Source organism: Hippocampus comes, unplaced genomic scaffold (genome assembly GCF_001891065.2).
Source record: "Hippocampus comes isolate QL1 unplaced genomic scaffold, H_comes_QL1_v1.1 scaffold59, whole genome shotgun sequence".
Classification (NCBI taxonomy): domain Eukaryota; kingdom Metazoa; phylum Chordata; class Actinopteri; order Syngnathiformes; family Syngnathidae; genus Hippocampus; species Hippocampus comes.
In genome coordinates this window covers 2,302,576-2,324,075 of record NW_017805406.1, presented here as the reverse complement: position 1 = coordinate 2,324,075, position 21,500 = coordinate 2,302,576, and the positions used below count along the sequence as shown (strand labels likewise).

The following is a 21,500-nucleotide window of genomic DNA, read 5'->3' as shown; positions in this document are numbered from 1 at the left end:
ACACTCATTCCATCCAAAAAAAAAAATCAAACAAATAAATAAATAAAAGACGATGGGGGAGGCGAATGTATGATTTTGAACACATGCAGAATCTCATTCACTGAGTCTGGACATGCATGAGCAAAAGTTAAGCAGAGCCTGCTGCTCCTCAGCCTTGCTACCAGGCGATAGCCACATCCGAACCATGTTTTGATTATCCTAAGGAGACACCTTTGCACACTTGAATTAAGTTGGCGAGAGCATCTACTCTAAAGACACTTTTTTTTTTTGAAAGGAAACTTAAAAAGGACATACAATGCACTGACACGCGATGAGAGACTTTCTTGCCATGCATCACTCACACACACACACACACGCACGCACGCACGCACGCACGCACACACACACACACACGCGCGTGACGAATGGTTGATGAGACCAGGGTTGTCGTTGGGTCACCCTCTTGTATGCATGTTTGTCTCTCTCTGCAGTTGCATCTGTGCAATGTCCATGGTCTGCCGGTTCAGACGGAATCCCTGGAAAACAAATAAAAGCAAAAGCGCAATTTCAAACTTTATACCAATCCTTGGATAATTTTACTGTCATAAACATTTTTTTTTTTTTTTAGAATAATCAATACATACCAACACCAGCTCAAAGTTTGGATATCTATAAATTTTAATCCGGTACTGTATTTCCAGTCATGTCGATGGAAACTTTTCACCTTGAATAATTCATTGAGTTAGCCCAGTCCGACATGCAACAGCTACCGACATCGTTCCCAGCAGCCACATGTGCTCGCACACGCTCACTTCTTTACAATGATGTAACAGCCTCTGCTCATTACAGGCCAAATTCTGAAATTTCAAATTTTGTCAGTTGCACTGTGTTGCCTGCTGGGAACTTTGTCTGAAAACTTGCACTGCAGAGCTTACACCTCCTTCCTCCTCTTCCTCCTCTTGACATGTCGGAGCAGAAGGAAGCTTACATCGCCGAGAGATACTTTCACTCGCCGATGTCACATGGCTGCTGGCAAAAATCTTTTTTTTTTCCCTCTCCCGTTGTGCTTTTTGTTGTGTTGTTTATTGGACAAAGTTTGGTCAAACTCAACCAGAATTGTAACTCGACATAAAACTTGAACTTATTTTAGCACTGAAACTGGCTGCCGCGGTTTAGGGTTGCCGGCACCAATTAAAAAAAGGCTTGAATGAACGAGTGCATGACTGTGAGTGCTTTCGAGAGCTACGTGCCAAATTTAACAAAACCCAAAGGAGCAAGCTCGACCCCGATTAAAAATGAATTTTGTATTTTTTTCCAGTCATGCCAAAGTTAACACATCAAATTTAAAATACAAGGCAAAAAAATGTATTCAGAAGCAAATTATATGAACTAATTATATGAACTAAATACCGGAATTCATTTGCTTTTGCCGCATGCTGATTAGCATTGCAAACATCATGCAGAAATTAATAATGATGAAGATGTGTGGAGACAATAGAAATCCGTAAGAGAATTGGCTAATTTAGGATTAAAACAAAAAAAGATCTATATTCACAGACAGGGGCATTGAAAAGCATCTCTGTTTACATGCAAACACATATGGTGCATTTCAAGTGCAATTTAGTGCAGAAAAATCAACTGTTAATGCCGCCGTCACGCATTATGAAGCCCTTTAGATGTACTGCTAATCCGCGCAGGCAACAACACGCTGTCGCAAATACTGCTTTGAATTGGATTGTTTTAAATTGCTGGCTTTGAAGTGTTTTCCATACCAATATTTATTACAGTTAATATAATTCACAGTTGTCAAAACCGAAGAGTCATTTTTCCACATGATTATTGCCACTTGCATGCGGATGAAAGGCCAAAGTACAACAAGAAATGAGATGCTTGTGTGGCCCCAGGCCTTAGGTACACTTTTCTCCCCCAAAATCTCTAAAAAAAACTCTCGAGGGTCTCCTGAATCCATTCTTTTTGATGAAGGGACTCCATTGCGACTGATTAATCCCAATTGAATGTGCGGCGACTTCAGACGAGGACTAATTCCTGAACGTTTGACCTCTGGGTTACATAAATGCACGGAGTCAAATGACCAGATGGCTTCAAACGTTGCACATGCAGTGTCCACGCTACATTGTCCCACAACATCCTCGATGCTACTTCACTTGGCGACGGGACAGTTTCCACACGGGACCAACCAAGGGACTCGTGTGAAAGTCCGCAAAAGAGTCGTGTGCGATCCTCTTCGATGTCGTAAAAATGCTCCATTCTCAACTTGAGCGTGAACTGCGCCCGTGAGAAATGTGGCCGTGCGTGACAATCACGCGCACCCACATCCCGGATCGAACAAGCGAAAGTCGGGAGGAAGCGGCGATTCCCCTGCGGGCCCACGTGGCTAAGGGAGAATGATAGATACGCTATCGCTGCTTGTGTCCCTCTTGTTGGCCTGTAATGGAATCCTCGTTACGTGTTGTGGCCCCCCCTCCTGCCTCTGACGGGCGGATAAAAAAGAACACACACACACACACACACACACACACACACACACACACACACACACACACACATTCGTAGCCACCGGTGCATCCACCAGCTGCGGCCTCTCATGGAAGGAAGTATTTTCAGCAAATTTGTTTCCTTCACATATCCCCCCCCCCCCGACCTCTGAATGGCGCTATTCATGAAAGTAGCCTGCAGTCAGTCGGCACTACTTCTGCCGCCACGGCACATTTACACACTTGTTCGCCTTTATCACCCCAAGTAGGAGTCGGCACACACACACACACACACACACACACACACACACACACACACACACACACACACACACACACACACACACATATACAGTACATGAATCCACCTGCACACACTCTCACACAACAGACGGGACTCTTCTGGTCCAGCTCATCCCTGCAGGAGGGCCTGTGCGAATAGAGGCAAACATACAAAAAAAAAAAAAAAAAACATGATGGGTGGGAGTTGTGTGTGTAGGGGCGGGAGGACGGTTGCATGCTTTTAGTCTGCTTGTGCTTAATGGAAGAGCTTAAGGTGGATGGATGTTCGGGTCAGAGGCTCAACAGTGTGGGCTGCGCTGTCAAGAAATGCCGATGTGAATGTATCTTAAATGGCACCGGTGGAATATCCAGCCGTCCATTTTCGAGAGCGCTTGTCCTCAGTGGGGTTGCTGGTGAGCTGGAGCCTATCGCGGCTGAGGTGGGGTACACCCAGGAGTGGTCGTCAGCCAGTCGTTAAGGCGCATCGAGACAAACAAACATTCACTCTCCCATTTACAGCGATGGGCAGTTTGGAGTCTTTAATTATCCTAAGACGCGTGTTGTTTTGGGATGTGGGAGGAAGCCGGAGTATCCGCAAGCCCACGCAAGCAATCTGTCAACTCCGCGGAGATGTTTCCACAGAGATACACAAACCCAACATCTACTGAACAGAATTGTTCAAGCACTATCCCACTCTGCAAATTACAACCAGAAAGATATACAGTACATTGTGAGCATAATAACAGTTATTTTTAAATTACGATCACAATATCAATTGGGGGGAAAAGAAAAAAATTACAAATCCCAATGTGGTTGCTGACGATTGTATTTTCTATGAGTAGATTCACAGTCATCAGGGGCAAGGTCATCCGCAAAGGGTGAATTGAAGCAACTCCTTGTTTGGTGATTTTGTTGTGTTTTTACAGATTTCCCCAAAATGTAATAAATAAATAAATTTAAAAAAAGATGATGCTGATAGTTGTTACATCAGGGATTTTGGAGTTTGTAACCGAAATTACAGGACACCCCAGGGCCCAAATTACAAAAGTACCGATATATCATTTATTGTAATAACATCCGCATATAGAGTACATTCATTTTGAAAAAGTAAATTGTTTTATTTATTTTTTTTATCCTGAAGATACAAATGCATCTCAATAAAGAGAATATTGTGAAAAATTTCATTTACTTGAATAGTTCAATGAAGCACAGGGGCCTGTTTTCATGCCCAGAGTAAATCGCAAAGCACTTTACAGTATCAAACGTCAAAATAACAAACGGTATTTTGCTATACATGTGTTCCTAATGATATGGCAGATGGTAAGAAACGAGAAACAATCCAAATTAATTAGAAGATTACGACTTTGTCATGAATTCATTTTGACATCCGCTGCAACATTTGATTACTACATTTAACCCATCCAAGTGATTAGCACTACGCTAATTAGCACAGATAATTTAGCCGTGGCGTTGATTACAAATGATATAAACACCACAGCCTTCCTTCCTGGCTAGTTTTGATCTAATCTATGTTTTTAATTTATCAAGATTAATGCTGCAGTGCATTATGTATTTTAAATGACGACACACACTCACACATACACACACTCTCTCTCTCTTCAGGTTGCAGCCAATATGCAGGTTCAAAAAGAAAAAGCAAATGTTTGAGATTTATTTCATGTTAAACACCCTGACGTTTGCCGTGGAGAGATAATTCGAGTGCAATCGATCACGATGTCAAACAGGTGTACAGCGCTGCTTTGGACCGGCTGGCCCGCTGAGCGCCTGTGGCACCCCGGGGGACTTGCGGCTATCGCCTCTGGGATGCAGAGTCTTTTATCACCTTCTCGAGTCTTTCAACACTCTCTTTGCATTTTCTCAATGCGCTTGTATTGAGTGAATGTCGGGTCACAAACGCATACGCGAGTCATACAGGAAAAAAAAACAAAAAAACACTTGTTGTTTAGAACTCAGGTCTTACTGCTTTTTTTCTGATCATGATGAACTATCTTGCTCACAATCCCGATCAAGGCAAAGTTATAGGGTGGCAAAAATAAGCACAGCTACTTGTGTTAAACCAAGGGGTGTCCAACTCATTTTTGTCACGGGCAACTTTGGAGTTACGTCTTCCCTCGGAGGGCCGTCATGACAGTGAAACTGCAAAAATGTTTCGTCGTCTCATCACCTGATAAGTTGTGCACAACAAATTCATGGATTAGTAGTTTTCAAACCAGTCAACTAGAATAGTTTGCTCAATTCTTCTGCAAGTGAGTGTGAACACTGTAACAAAATCTCAACGTTATTTATTAAAGAAGATAATTTGACATTTCGGTACAGATTTTAGGAAGGATCATAAGCGCACATGATTTGCTTTTGCGGGCCATGTGAAATGATGTGGCGGGCCGGATCTGGCCCCCCGGGCCTTGAGTTTGACACCTGTGTCCGGCAAAAGCAGATGTATTCAATTCCTTTAGTTAATGAAGTATTTGTGCTTCGTTACTTCCCCACCACTGGTTACGTGTGTCTCATTTGACGTCTGGGTTTTTTCCATTTTTAACGATAAATCACATCGGGGGCCAGGAAGACCGACGCAGATAAAAATAAGATAACTGATACGATGCACAAATAGGACGCATAGATGTGTACAGCATATACTGTGGGTGGAAAAAGACACACGGCTGCCTACACGCGTGCATCATAAACAGGTTTTCGTCCTTTGAATAGCATTCAGGCTAAGTGTCAAACCACACGTTGAGCTGATGTTGCAACAGCCTCATTTCATCTGCCATAATAACACCATCAAAGCTGCAGTCGTTTAAAAACCTCGTGTCATGTCTGCCCTATCTCAAGTCTCGCTTTCTGATGTGAAACTAAATGTGCTTTTGAAGACACTGACTGGAGGGGGCCGGGGGAAGCATTTTTTTTTTTTTTTGTACCTTGGATTTGGATGGAAGGCTCTCAAGTTGCGCAATCCACTGAGATCGGCAAGAGCGACGCTGCGTCATGCCGAGAGGTGTTTCTAATATACTGACCCTTTTGTGTAGTTAAATAAGACATCGCCAACACTCTTCTCACACAAAAATAAACGTGTTGTTGATTACTCCCAAGCAGGATTCAGTCGCATTTACCTTCCAGGAATTTAACAAGAGTTGCTATGGTAACCCAAAAAAGTGGCAAGTGCATTTTTCTTGCTCTCCAACTCAAGTTTGGCTGAATAACTAACTTACAGTATTTACCGCACGAAAATAATTCTTTTGCTGTTGTAGATGCAGACTTAGCTTGCACCTGCTTGTTGAACCCTTCACATTTTATCTCCACCAAGCAGGAGTGCGCAAGGGTTAAATGTATGATATTGATTGTCATTTGTTGTTTACTGAGCAGCATTACGGGACAATTCCTTTGCAAGTTAACAGTGGGAATGTGTCATCATTTACTTCATAAACCCAAACATGTAAAGACGCCGTTGCTAACCACTGAATATAAAATGGTACAGTCCCTTTATCTTGCATTACCCTCCATCAACCAGAGCCAGTGGTGGTTTCTGGTATGTACAATATGTGCGGCTAGACAGCCAAGAAACGATGAATTCATTCGTTCGACGGCCAATCGTAGTAGAAACAAACTGCTATGTGAAATGGTTTGCCGTTTCGTAGCCCCCGTGTGGGAGAGATGTGAGGAGAAATGCTGAGTGTGTCTTAAAAATGATTTGATCTTGTAGTTTTGTCATCCTCCATGAACAATAATCGGACACCTCACGATTTTTCACCATTCTCGATTGGAGAGGAGTTCTGTTTTTAATCTGAAGAATTATTCTCATTGATTTTTTTTTTTTTTTAATCAAAAATGCTCCATGAGCTTGCTAATACACAGATAGGCAGACAGACATTTTTTTTTCACTTTTCACAATTGGAGCAATTTATTCCTCCTGCACCACAATCAAACAAGATGACAATCTTACACATCCTCAGAATTTGGCCTTGTAACAAAAGAGTGAACCAACAAATCGTTGCAATTGTTTCACTTTTTGCTGCTGCCCCAGACTCAAGACGAGGATCATGCATCATTCTTCAGGAAATGGAAGTGGCCTGCCACTCCTCAACACTGGCATCGGTCCATTTATTTCCATGCTACTTAGCTACGTTGCTGTTGTACATGCAGTGTTCCAGTATGTGGCCCTTTTTCATATCAAGTAGTCACTGTACAAAAAATTCACCTCCAGGCTCCAAGTGCTAGCAAAACACCAAATCACAAATACTGAGCCTGTTTTTTTTTTCTTGTATAGAATGTTTAATAACTACTGCGTTGCACTTGACCAATCTTCAGGCGTGTTTCTAAAAAGCCATATGGTGACTAATTAGCGATGAAAGCGAAGGAAGCTCGTGTGGCTGCCAAGTCAAAAATTCAGCTCCCAGGCGAAGACGATGCATGCTCGAAAGAAACAGAAATGCTTCACGGAGACGGAGACATGTCACTTGTAGGCATGCACGCACAAAATTAAGGAGCGAGTGCTCTCATCGCAGTTCCGTCAAGTAGTCCCAGCACCGCTGACAAAGCGGTATTTTCAAATAGTAAGCATGCCATGATGTTCACCTGGTCATCTCCATGGTGTCCTTGGTGAGGTACACAATCCAGTAGACCAAGTTGAAGGCGCCGAAGGAAAGCGGGAAGAGGATGCGAGAGTATTTGTCGATGATGCTCGTGCCGGTCAGGACGTTGTTGGCCGGCACGGCGGAGCCTTGCTGCAGGAAGGCCTGGGCGCTGACGGGCGGGTTAGGGAAGGTCTTGGCCGGCCGGTCGAAAAGGGGCGCCGAATTCATCCGCTTCTTCAACACGTTGCTCGCATCCGCCTTGGAGAGAAGACGGAAATTCACTTGAAAGGAAGTTGAGCATGATGTAACGTGAAGGCATCAATAATAAAAACGGCGCCGGGTTTTTGTTCTCACACAGGCGCCTGTGCAGGGGGAAAAAAAAAGGCGTCAAATCTCCTAATTCACTCAATATTCATCGTTGTATTATTAGTTAAACAATGAATAAAATATTTGAATATCTGAAAGATTAAAAAGGAAATCTGAAAGTCAAAGCACACCCTTAATGATGTCAGAGCGCATTTTCGATTGATTCCGTGCATGTGCGGATGTAAAAACTTTGCCTAAAATATGAATGAGCACCGACGAGAAGCTCCACAAAGGGAATAAATGATGTTTATTTATTTCTAAGAGATACTTTAATATTTTGATGGGCGGATAGAAATGCAAACAGATTCTTGTGTATTGCTTATCAGCATGCCTCATCGAGTTCGGGGAAGCCAAGCCCGTGCTCCAATCGCCGCAAATCACACGCGGTGTGCTCGGAGAGAAAAAGTAAAGTACTTCTGGGAATTGGGTCAAAGAACACCATGTTGCCAGCAGATAGAGTCAGCGTGAGAGCGGGACTACCAGCCAGCGCAATAATCCAAAGAAAACAGCACGGAATCTTTACCTGCAGTCGACTAGAAATAGAACAAACATTTGAGCGACGCGATTATCCCAGTCGAATCCGCAAGGAATGATAGTATCGTAGCAAAAACAAAACAAACAAAATGATATGGATTCTGTTTCGGCCGCAATCGTATCAGATCTGTCATTTACATATTTCATTTCGATTCGTTCATTATGTTTCTTACTTCACTCAAAAAAAAAACAAACAAAAAAAAACCGTTTTTTTTCCATCACGCTTGTCCGTTATGGTTCATCAAGAAATAATTAATTGGAAGTCCATTTTTATCAGTGACGTCAAAGAATAATAAGTCTTTCAAGGCATTTTTTTTTTGTTGTTTTTGTCGGGGCATTGACACATCGCGTAATGAGCCTATTTTGACAATCTAAGTTTCAGTTTCGCAAGGAGAAAAATAGGCCTGAACAGACACTTAAAAAAAAAAAAAAAAAAGTCTAAAAAGTACCCTTACTTTTACATAACTGTACACCAGCTTTCCCCCGGACTCCCAAAATATGTGCACTGGGCACACTGAGGACTTTAAATTGCCGATAGGTATCAATGGAAGCTTGGGAGGTTGTTGTTGTTGAGTGGACCCCGCTTCCCGCTCAAAGTAGACCTATGAAACAATAAATGACTAAATCCTGATTGATCAATAAATAAAAACGTGTTATTATTCCGTTGCATACCGTTGAGCCCTATTTTTAGGAATGTGGGGGGGAATCAGAGAATTATTTTGGGGTGCCATGGGGCGGTTTTGTAAATTCCATCACCAGTCTGTTCATCAATTCCACCACATGGTGTGAGTGTGTGTGTATGTGTGTGTGTGTGTGTGTGTGTATGTGTGTGTGTGTGTGTGTGTGTGTGTGTGTGTACTATACATGGCAACAGATCCCATAGAGGAGCTTTTTCTGATAATGACACACTAGCTTCTTTGGCTTCTTGCTGGTCAAATCCAAGTGGGATGCGCTCGTCTTTATCCTCTGTTCTATATAGGGTTTTTTTTTTTCCCCCTCGCACAGGCATGAGCTTACACGCACACGCACGCACACACACACAGACACTGACATGGCACAGATGGTCACTCACTATTGGTCGAGTGAATATGATGTTTGGAGCTGTGTACTGTATGTGCGGGGGTGGTTGCAATCTATGTAAATGTTTTGTGTGCGTGTGTATGAGACAGTGTAAGTGTAGGTGTGTGCGGAAAAAAAAGTTACAGTAGCTGCACATTGCCAATATGTGTGGTTTTGGGAATGGGTTCAAAAGGTCATCCGTGTGGGTGGCGAGTGGGCGTTAACGAGCTTGTGGAAAGTTACATTTATGGAGAGTATATGTAAATACTGGCTATTTAATATATGACTGAAATGAAACAACCCTGACCCAGTTTTTAATCACTTTTACCATCGTTTGGAAAAAGAATGCACTTAATTGCACTTACAGCGTGCGGCGCACTCACTGGCCACTTCATTAGCTTCATACTGAGAGGCATTCATAACATTTTGCTCACCTTACTTCGCTTCATAAGAGGGCAATTATTAGAATTAGCTCTCGGTATGATGCAATGCGGTGCCATCACCATTACAAATTCCAACCACTTTAATAATGCTATTGTTAAGTTACGGTATTTCTTCGGTGGAGCTATATATATATATATAGATATAGATAGATAGATATGGATATTTTTTTAATGATCTGCGCTAGGAAAATCAAAATGATGGCTTCTAGTGAGAAAATAGGAGATGAACAGACATGTTTGTTTACGTCCCCGTACTGCCACCTGTATGTGACGCCAACGTGGAAGGTGGTTTCAATTGAAAAGGCACTTCGGATAGAATATGTGAATGCAGAACACGGGGGTCTTCCATCCCTTTCAAACTTGTTTATATTTAATTGGAATGAATTCAAATGCTTGTCAACCACTGCGGTTGCACCAAACTCGGGTCAAACTCTTCCGAGTCAGAGAACGCACCTCGATAATAAGCTATCAACTCCCATACAACCCCCAAAAAGTTTTAACCTTCATGATCTTGCAAGACCTGGTCCTTGTCAAAAAAAAAAATAATAATAATCATTTATTTCCTGCTATGTCTCTACCTTGCAGCCATAACAAGTCATCATGTTAAAAATCGTGACTGGCTGGCGGCTATTTCTACCCGTGGTCGCATGCTATTTTCCTCGCCTTCTTTTCATTGCCCTCCTACATATTTTGGTGAAAGCAGTCATTTTTCTATGAAGCCTCCCACCCACTCGGCGCTTTTCACTGCAACTCGCTTACGCACGCACGCACGCAACACAAAAACAAACCCCGACCAGCCTCCCTCCGCGCATCCACTGTACGCCGTATCTCTGCATCTTGGCCCAGGCTGGCTCTTCCAGTGTGTTGGGTGCCCTCCCTTCGCATTCCGCTGGATATTCCCTTAATCTATGGCCGTTACGTAATCTGCGGCAGCGTCATTCACACGGGCAACTACTGGCTGTCTCCTCATGTCATTCTCTGTGCTGATCGCACGGTAACAGGGCAGCCAGAGAGGAGAGGAGGATGGATACTTAGGCTAGATGAATAGATAAGTCACTTTAGAAATGGATGAGTGCGTTGTATGGCTGTGGGACGCATAATACTCCAGATTAAGCAAGCGAGTGCATATAGAAGCGAGCGTGTATATGTGTTTGAGGGTGTGCGGCAGATTAGACAGGGATGCTCGCCCCTGAATGGAAATGGATGGAGTGGAGATGGCAGGGTTTAAGTGCTTGCATGAGCAGTGTATGAAGGGAAAATAAACGCAGTAGCCAGTCCAATAAAGAGCGGGGCAGGGAATCGAAGGAACTTGCTTGCCGGTGGGGGCAAAGTTTGCTGTGCTTGTGGAATGTGTGCAAGACTCCAGCAAAGGTAGTCATGAATTTCTTATGAATGAGGTGGGGGGCGTGTGTTTGAATTCAATGGCCACAACATTAGATACGCTCGTGAAATCCAATACAGGAGTTTTATAAATAATTCAAAGATGAGCCAAAACCATTGGAAACTGAAAACATGAGGGAATGATGTTGAATTCAACGTTTAGTCGCATGGTTCATTTGCCTGACTTCCATGCAAGCAGCGTTAATTTAGTTCTTACTCAGAGGTAGCTTGAATGTCAGTATAAGTAGTTGTATGGCCAAAATCAGCAACAGCCGCACAACCTGAACATTTTACTCATTAGGATCCAAGAATTTTATGAAAGACGTCTCTACAAGCCCCTGTAGACCGCACCTGAGCCCTTATAGAGAGCCTAAATCCCAAGTTCGTCTTCAGATTTTCAACATTTATGGTCAAAATTCATCCACATGTTCCAAACATAAGACTGTCACCAGCCCGAGAGCTAAAATGTTACATAATTCTCTCGCTAATAAGATATCGAGTTCACCACCTACTGTAACTCCGCTGAGGATAGAAACAACCCTCAGCATGTTTCCACGCAGTTATATTCCACCGATTTTTCTTCGCTTCCTCCCAAATGACACCTCTCCTGAGAGTTTTGTGGAAATCCATTCAGTCGTCATCGCGTGAGGTTGACCAACCACCTGACCAACTGGTCAGCCAATCAAAAATCAGCCAACCGGCATACCAGAAATCACCAATGAGCCCTCCAACCAATTAGCTGACCAACCAACCAACCAACAAATCAACCTAACACACATTTACGGTACAGAGAGTACATCAAAACACAAAATCTTGACTTGTGCAGTTCACGCTGTGCAGCAAAGAAACTAACAAACAGTACCAGGATTTCATGCCCAAATAATGTATCTGGATGAAACCTCACTTTGTGTTTTTTTGTGCTGAATACCAACCCATTGTTTTTATATCAGGCACAAGTTTATACAGTAAGATAATGATATTTTGGGAGACTTTGTAGGTTGTACATTGGTTATTTATACAGTCATGTGAGAGAGACACTTACCGAGGAAACCTCTCCATCATTTCCTGCGCTGGCAGCTGGGGCGGCAGCTGCAGCTGCGGCCTCTTGAGCCGCCGCCTTCATGGCCGCCGCCTTGCGTAGCTCCCGGTTAGCTTGCAGTGTGGAGAAGTAGTTGACAGCCGCGAACTCGATGAGGGCGGAGAAGACGAAAGCGAAGCAGACGGCGATGAACCAATCCATGGCTGTGGCGTAGGAGACTTTGGGAAGGGAGTGGCGGGCGCTGATGCTAAGGGTGGTCATGGTCAACACGGTGGTGATACCTGCGTACAGAATGATGGGTGGATGCTGGGTGCTGACATTGATGTCATTGTGTTACGCGCACACAACTGACTCTTCCAATAACGCTCAGCTTGTTTCAGCAAGTCACAAAGAATGTCAGACCAGGTGGTGTTTCAACTCAGTGCTGCATGCCAAAATGTCACTTCAGGGGAAGCTAATCTGTCCATGACATGATATCCCTTGCATTGACCGCACCATGGCCACACAGGTGATTTGCAAACATGGAGATAGCTATTGAGAGTGATAACCAGACACAAATCAAAATGCATTTTTGGTTTGGGGTACAAACCTCGGCTCAGGCACCGATGTTGACTTAGCGTGTTCGTCGTGCGAGTCGATGACTCTCGATTGCACATCGGTGTAAATAGCTTTTAGTCTGTTTCTGTAATTGACTAGTGACTAAGGGTGTACTGTCTCTCGCCCAAGGTCGACTGGTGTCGGCTCCAGTTGCCCGTGACCCAAATGAGGACGAGCGGCGTAGAAAAGTGAATGATGGATTATTCAGCTGAATGCAGAATGAATGCTAGCCGCTCTGTGTTTGTCTCAGTTCTGGAGGGGATGCCACCGAAGCAGTCACTTGTGGGTCCCTGCTCCCTTGTGACCATAACAAGGTGTAGCCTTGAAAATACATTGAAAACCAAGTAGATGCTGCATCCCCAAGTGAATAAATCCATATCAAGACTATATATTCCAGTCATCAGTTTGACCGAGTGAATGAAGTGACCATCTAAAAAGGCACAAATTCTGTACAAGTTAAAGCCCATTTACCATATAAATGTACTTTGTGCTGCGGCCAGTAAACAATCGAACTCTCACAAGGACACTGCCAAATAAGTTTGAACTCCGGTGTCAGTCAGTAGCAGGTGGATCAAAGTCATTATCTCCGTCGGGCCTGTTCGCTATCCTGAAGACAAATCAAAATTGCTGACGTTCCACATACACTTAAGAGGCCTCTTAACAAATGAGATATCTAATTGACTTTCATTGTGAAAGCAAGAAAGTGGGGGTGGGGGGAACAAGTAATTGAAGACTGCTGCCCAGGCTTTTACCAAATTTGGGATTTCATTAGCAGCCCAGGAAATTAAAGTACCTAATGTGACTTCATAATGCCTCTCTTGTGAGGCATCGCTGCATCAGATGGACAGAAACCCCCTTAAAAACATTCCATCTTCCTCAAGCGATGTTGATTGCCTCCGTTTTAAATATGGTGAAGGGGATTGAAGAAAGGCTGTCAGGCCAACAGCGAGAGGCAAGAAGGAAGCAAAAGAAAGAGTGAGGGGGCGAGGGACAGGGCTGATGATATAAAGACGGGACAGAAATGAAATGCTTGCGGCGTTTATGGGCTTTTGCAGGGGTGGGAAGCAAGGTACAAATTAGAATACACTCAATTAACTCTGGGAGACTTCTGCTCAAGGGACTTTAAGCTTTTAGAGCGGATGTTGACGATGCAGTCCACAATATACCATTGCCTTAATGTACTGTGTGTGTGCTTTATAGCTTCTCTACGTCTCCATTTTGAATCTCTCCCAGCCATTAAATGCACCTTCCGCAATGCACAAACTAAAACAATCACAAATGGATGGCTTTCCCGAATCAATGACATGAGCTTTTTAGAAGAACCTTGGCGTCAGGGGTTGCTTTATAACCCGCACATGAGCAAGTCAGACTCTTACGGGCTTTGATGGCGACAAGAAATAAACTTGACAAGCTCCTCGCTAAAACGGAAAACATGGATTTAACCGACAAACCACACGAGAGCCAACCTTTGCAACACTGCAGTACAGGGCAACAGGTTACGCAAGCCGCCGGAGGATAACTCGTCTTTATTAAACACATCTCGCGGTTGTGGAAAACTCAGGAGGGACACGTTTCTAACCTGTGTCAAGCAAGGGGAAGCAACTGAGGATAGGATTACTAAAACCTCCATTGAATATAAATTATTAAACCATCATCCTCCGAGAAGATCACTTAATGCGAAAACGTAATACTCCAGCTCATCCATTTGTGTTGTGAGCGCAAGAGTACAAGAGATTGAGACTAAACGCAAAGTTTGAAGAAAATCGCAAAGTCTCATGACGTCCCGGAGGAATCACAAAAACTCACAAATCTGATTGGAAATTCTTCAAGTGGACATATATAGATAGGATTTCATTTTCAGATGGATACTGTTCGAGGGTGATGGGCACATCCATTTGAGAAGGAGGAGGAGTGAAGCAATCCTGCCGTTATCTGTGGTGCCTCTCTGCTTTTCGAGCCAATCATTTGATCTAGGCTTGTTTTACTTGGTAAGGTCTACGTTCTGAGAATCTTTCGAGAACACCTTACGCAATGGTCTCACTCGCCAGTCCTCATGACATGATGGGAAAGAAAATGCAATTCAACTGCATGGCATAATCTAAAATTAAGTTGGCCATTAAACACTGCGCGGAGAAGCACAACCCTAAACCGAAACATTTCAATTTTTTTTTTAATTTGTTTTTTTTTCCCAAGAGGGGAAGCTCAAATCGGAGTCAGCACATACCACAAACACTTTTATATAGGAATGTGTAGACTTTTTACAACCATACTGTAGGATCATAGTATCCCATATTATTGGCCCCACAACTGGACTCTTGACCCAAATAATTTTGGGAATAGTTACTTAAAAAACTTGCCTTTTTTTTTTTGAATGCCTGCTTTCCAGAAGGGTCTCCCCAATAACGATATTTTGGATAGAAGTTTTGCCAGCTTTCAGGATTGCTGCCCTGATCCCCAAATGCAAACACATAATCTACTGCTCCATCTACTTTTAGATTTAACATGAGGGTACGACGATTACTTGTCCCATCTTTTGCTCTCTGCTTTGTCTCCGTCTTTATTCCTCTTTCTCTCTCTCTCTCTCTCTCTCTCTCTCTCTCTCTCTCTCTCTCTCTCTCTCTCTCTCTCTCTCGCCCCCTTCGGCGAGAGCTCGGTGGCAACTGTAGCGTAATGTAATGTGAGCGAGCGGAACCTGTGAGTGCTCAGAAGCAGGCCAAGTATAAACATCCTCCCCCTCTCAGTCCCTTTGCATGAGCAATTTCAAAAAGGACATTTATTCCCAATTAATTCAGCTCAACCACCGTGGAGGAGGAATAGAGATAATGAAGAAAGGTTAAAAAATATCACGGACTGTCTTTGTTTGCCTGTGCTACCAAGGTATTTATTTCAAGAGCCAATCGGGGTTGAGGCTGAATGTGCTGGTAACTGAGGAAAGTATGCCAGCTTAAAGTTTACAGAAGGAGACTCGCATTGGGGTCAAACTGTGGGCGTTAAATTGATACATTCAGATTGTTTTCTTTTTTTTCATTTGACTTCTGGATACTTTCAGAAACTCTTCTGGGAACTGAAACCAAAAACTACTTGGCTTGGTCTTTTAGAACGCTTCTCAAACTTGAGAAAGCCTTTATCGTCTTTGACATCACACCTGCGTGTCAAGTCAAGTTTAAAAGAATTCTTACCAAATACCGTCCGAGCTGGAACGGACTCCTTGTTAATCCAGAAGGAGACTTGAGCCAAGATCACGGTCATGATACAGGGAATGTATGTCTGGATCAAGAAAAAGCCCATTTTTCTTTGCAGGTGGAAGTGGACGGTCATGATGACGTATTCCCCTGGGAAAGAAGACAGTAGAGTTCAACTTTGTAGGCAAGCTTTGAAGGCAAAGACGCGGTTCCTTGCATTTTGGACTGGTTGGATGTGAGACTTGTAACCGCGTCTTAAACCTGCAAATATATATTCAGAGTACTTTCTTGCAACTATCCGCTTGATTCTATTCCAAGTTGTTTACTTTTGAATAAAGAATCGGAAAATCTGATAAGCGGAGAGGCTAACAACATGAAACACAGAATGATCAAAGTCGTCATGAATAAGATATAAAACCCAAAGTTTCCCTGATGCTGCGTCCTCATTTCTCGACAAGGACTGGAAGGCTACAGGATGGCTAACTGTGAATTGTAAAGCTTAGTTTGCTTGACCGCTCGGTTACCAAGATCCTAATTGTTCTCTCACAGAGCACAATCTGCCAAAGACATTTCTATTAACAACTTTGTCGGAACGGTATGAGCAAGACATTTTTGTTTTTCTTTGTGTATGTGTGCGTGTCCAATAGCACTGCTCAAAGACAGGTGATGACTTTGAATCCAAAGAACTTAAGAGTCCAAATCCAGTACTCGCGTCCATCAAGCTAACACCGTGAAAATCGTTACCCAAGGATCTTTGCTCACCCGTATTGGACTTCAGCCTTTCACTTGACACTCTCTGACCGATGAGGTCATATTGCAAGAGACTGGATGACTCCTGCGGCACCTCGACGGAAGACAGAGGACCTTTTTTCCACGTGTACATGATCTCACTGACGGGGTAAGCATCTGCGGAGAACGGATCAGGGGGGGAGGCTTTGAAACATTTAACACCAAATCCAACTGAGGCACTTCTAACGAGGAAATGGGAGATTTCAACAGTTTTGAGCAATCCAAACAGGCTGGCAAAAAAGTCTGCTGCTCAAACAATGAATCCCAACTGTTTTCTTTTGCTAATTAATAGCCTGCAAAAGTGACGCATGATGACAGACCCCGAGCTGCTTAAATGAGCTGCGCGTTTGATAATTGACATCTATGAAGGGTGTTCTGTCAGCCAGCCAGTTAGTCAGTGACACAGTGATCATTTGAGAGTGGCAGCAGCTGTCACGGAGACTTCACAAAACAACAACAAGAAAGAAAAAAAAATAAATTAATTAAAAAGAAAGACAAACTCACAGCTCCCAAACTTGAGTGGGCATGCATGTCCGTCCATCGGGAAGTTCATCAGGCGCATGGGGCACTCTGCATTGATAGTTAATCTGTCGGAATAGAGAAGAGTTGAGGAGTGTTTTTACTTCATATTTGATGTCTTGAGCGCATTTTCAAAGGCTGTCTGTTGGTTGAGGGAATGCAAAAAGCCTTGGATGAAAATGAGCTCTGTGATAATTAATGGCCACATGCAGTATCAGAGCGTTCGCGACGTAGGATGGATTTACACTGTAGCTCTGAATTCTCAGTTCCTATTCCATCCCATTATCCGTTTTTTTGTCACATCTAACTGAATTTCATGAACACCCAGGAACCACTGTCATGGCTGAAACGCAAATCTGCGGTACAGAAACAGAGGCGACAAGAGCGCGGAGGTAAACAAACGTTAAAGTCGCCACTCGCAAAGTCAGTAATGGTCTGATTATCCGGTGTCTGTAAAAAAAAAAAAAGTATCCCTACCGATTATCTTGTGGTGTGTTAAGAGCGGGTTTTATTTTACACCCCAATCTGCTAAGAGAGCAGTCAGGGCCGACAATTGTAACATAACCAAGTTCAATATTGACGATCTGTGGTCAACACTCCGGTCAACTGATCCGGATTCCGTGATTGTGACATAAAATGCAACTGCAGCCAATTAGGAAGCAACGTGAAACACCACGCACCCAATGACAATGAGAACACCTCTTGTCACATGCGTAATTAAGATATGAATAATCGGCATTTGGCGGTGTTTAGTCTGCTTCACGCTACCGTGAAGCAAAGTCCTGGTTGGGTGTTTTGAACGGTGCGGTGTGAATCCAGCCGCATTGTGGATGTGCCGCTTCAAAAGATGATGCAGAACGCAGTGCATCATTAGTTTGGAGTTTGACAAAAGAAGTTTATGCGTTCAGATGTTCCAATTATTTTCGGGAAATCTGAGCCAGTGCCCTCCATCGCACAGGAGGAACTTTATCATCCAGGCCATCTCTCTTTTTGGAACAAAGAGGCTCGTTTGAATTGCTATCCAAAAGGCTGTTTTCGCCATCAGATGGCACATTTTTTTTTGTTTTGGAATGGATTTACGCGAGTCTGTGCATCCTTTTTTTTTTTTTTGGATGCTATCTTTGTTTGATTTGCGATCCAGGGCTCCATCCGCCACTCTATTTTGATCTTGGCCACGGCATTGTTACCTCATGGTGTAGAGGATGGTTCCGTTCTGCATGATGCGGAACAGCTTGTTGGGGGTGGTCATGTTGTGAGAGATCGACCTCTTGCCGTTGCGGAAAAACGTGTCTGGCGTCCAGATCTTGCTGACCATGAGGTTGTTGAGTCGAAGGATCTCGATGGGGCCCTCGAATTTCAAGCGCTCGTCGATCCACGTTTGCCGGAAGAACACGTCCATGGTGTATTCCTGGAGAGGACGAGTAGAATGTTTACTACTTAATTACGATGACTTTCATCATGCCGCTACCCTTCTAACCTGAAGAGCCTGGCAGATGGGGCATGCGCCATGGTTTTGTTGGAACCTGCTGAGCAGAGCGCTGGCATGGTCTGATTTATGTATTGAATGTTTACAGCGGAGTATTCCTCCCTGGCCAACGTTGCTCGGCACATTAGTATGCACTTCAACATTTCAGTCATCCTTAGACAATTACGGTACTGGACTACATACTTTTCAAAAAAAAATATTGAGCTGTTGAATGTAGCAAGTCTATTTTCCTAAGAGCCCTCCAAGGAAGACTAACACATGTTTCAAGTGCGTGATGATGACACCAAAAAAACCACTCATTTTATACGTTGTTTGTAAACATATCTTCACTGTAATTTCAGAAATCTGACGGATTTTTTTTCCTAAAAACATGGCTAAGAACCAATTGAGGAAAATGACTCTCACATTGATGAATGCGGCGCATTATTTTTTTTTTTGTCTGTTATGTATTCATTCATTTTTAATGTATGTTTCAATAGAATGACATCCCATTCTGTGAACATCATTTTTGCATGTATTTTTCGATATATTTATTTTTTGTTGACTCATACAAAGGCGTGATTGGCCCATATTGAAGACCCCCTGACTGTACAATTCCTTCCCTGTCCAATTAGGAGCTCCACAAGGGGTGACTTCCCAGTACAGTCGACATAGGAATGATCCAATACTTTTAACAGCCTTCCTTAAAACATGCTATGATGCCCATTTTTGATCGACACTGTCTAAGAGGTTTTAATTGATGTTTTTATCATCCTCATTGTACTTTGCACTGCACTGTGTCACACTGGGGTCTCTTTCGAATATCTCGCCCTTCTTGTGTACAATAAATTACAATACAATATTTCTTTTTTGAAATAGTGCTTTCATAACAGCTGGCGGGGCATAACAAATCACCATACAGAACAGTTCACATCAAAATAATCTCAAAATCATTCAAGAAATATATTGGAAATACTTCGTTGCAACATACAAGCGCGTTAAAAAACACACAGCGTTGGCTCGTGAGGGTACAAAGTCAATTCATTCCTGAAATTCCTCAAAGCGTGTCTGATTTCATCTCGATAGCTTTGACAGTAAATTGACGATCGGGTCTTTGAAAAATAAAATAAGCCAGGCAGCAAGTCTTAAATAAGTGTCAACCACGGAGGCTTTGAGGTCAAATGGGTAAGCTCACTACCCTGGAAAGCTGTTTTTTTTCTTTTTTCCCTCCCATGGCATTCTAAATAGATCATTCCCCATCACCACCATCGCACGGTGGTCCAAGACTTTAGAGACCCCATGAAAAGCCCCGAATGGCAACATCATATTCGACAGACGTATAGCGCTCGGCCTGCTTGTCAAGTGTAGCCAGCAGCCTATCCCGTCCCAACATCAGCCACATCTCTCTCGATCTCTCTCACGGGGGGGATTGTCAGACAGATTAAAGTCCGACTAAGCTGGACTAATGACATCTGCCCAAATGCTGGAATAATGAAGGCTAGGACTTGAGTTACCAGGGAGAAAAAAAAAAGCATCAAATAGTGCACATTTGCTCTCGTGTCTATTCAACGACGGGGCAAGACGCACGCATGTGCATGACAAGCAGAATGAATTAACTTTGTGATGCTTGTTTACATACCATCTCCACATCTGAAACGGGTCCAAAGCTGGTAACAAAGATGTCCGTTTTGACTTCTGTCACTGGACCTACAGCACAGGCAGTTAGGCATTTACATTTTCCAGGTTTGCCATAAAACGCTCTGAAGAATGTTCCAAAAATGATAAAATAATCAAGGGAAAAGAAAACGCCAACATATTCATATCTTATATGATTTTGTGTAAAACTGCATGTATGGTATATAAGAAAAACATATATGACTTGATTGTACTGATTTTGCAGTATTCTGATACTAGGTAATAGGACACTGGATTTGTACTGTTTTATTGCATGCTAGTTCTATCGAATATCTCCACTGTCGTAGTCATAAAACATCATCTTAGCTTCAATCTCACGCTCAACTAAACAGTTCCATGTCATATATTTGCCCAAATGTCACACCACAGTCACACACACCAAGCAAAGTCACAGTCACACCCAGCACAGAGACAAAAACTTGTCTTAACTTTTAGCCACTAAAACAACAACAACCCAACGGTGATTTGTGATTAAAAAGTGTATGAAAGCATCTACCTCCAAATCCAGGTCGCAGCCTGTTGTCATAGCCGTCCAGTAATCTATCCAATATGCGCGTGATGTTATCCAAATAGATACTGCTCTCGCTGTGCTGTGTCCCCCGAGCACTGCATACGCTGTAACTAAAGCACATGTGCAAAAAAAAAAACCGAAATTAAAAACAGCTTTCTAAAATAATAAAAGAGTTTAGCAAATGATGCAACGAAAAAAAAAGGAAAGAAAAACAGCGCACTCGTCGTGCGTAAAAGTCCGAGAGTTTGCGACTCACCAAGACAGAAAGAAGCACGTCAAAAGGAAAGCCATTCCTTGTACTAGTTACAAATACAAGTCCAGAAATCCGAGGTCAGCTACGCAAACGAGCACATGCCATCATCAGGCGAAGACATGATTGATTATTCCCCCATAAAATTGTGAGCAGCTCTTCTTGTTTTGAGTTGCGACGATTTTGGCGCGTCAGTCCGGTCCGGCACGACTTGACTTGCTCTCCGGTGCGCGCGCGCCTCAACAGCCTCAACCGCTCAGTTGAGAGCGAAATAAATAAATAAATAAATAAAGCATGCAAGAATCCAACACTGAGGAGTTTGGAGG

The 21,500-nt window shown here is 43.1% G+C and overlaps 1 protein-coding gene and 1 long non-coding RNA gene across 2 annotated transcripts; both read right to left on the bottom strand.

The window, feature by feature from the left end:
• Positions 1 to 384: 384 nt before the first annotated feature.
• On the bottom strand, positions 385 to 21,486 carry gabra6b (gamma-aminobutyric acid type A receptor subunit alpha6b). The gene is made up of 10 exons (XM_019873443.1): positions 21,181 to 21,486; positions 20,910 to 21,034; positions 20,358 to 20,425; positions 18,441 to 18,661; positions 17,239 to 17,321; positions 16,708 to 16,851; positions 15,943 to 16,095; positions 12,170 to 12,447; positions 7,347 to 7,603; positions 385 to 515 (listed from the first exon to the last, which is right to left on the bottom strand). The coding sequence occupies exons 1-10, from the start codon at positions 21,213 to 21,215 to the stop codon at positions 503 to 505; spliced, it is 1,377 nt and encodes a 458-aa protein (XP_019729002.1). The 5' UTR covers positions 21,216 to 21,486; the 3' UTR covers positions 385 to 502.
• Positions 7,949 to 8,517, bottom strand: LOC109517937 (uncharacterized). Its single transcript, XR_002168631.1, has 2 exons — positions 8,468 to 8,517; positions 7,949 to 8,422 (listed from the first exon to the last, which is right to left on the bottom strand). It is a non-coding gene; the product is annotated as an uncharacterized LOC109517937 (long non-coding RNA).
• Positions 21,487 to 21,500: the final 14 nt, after the last annotated feature.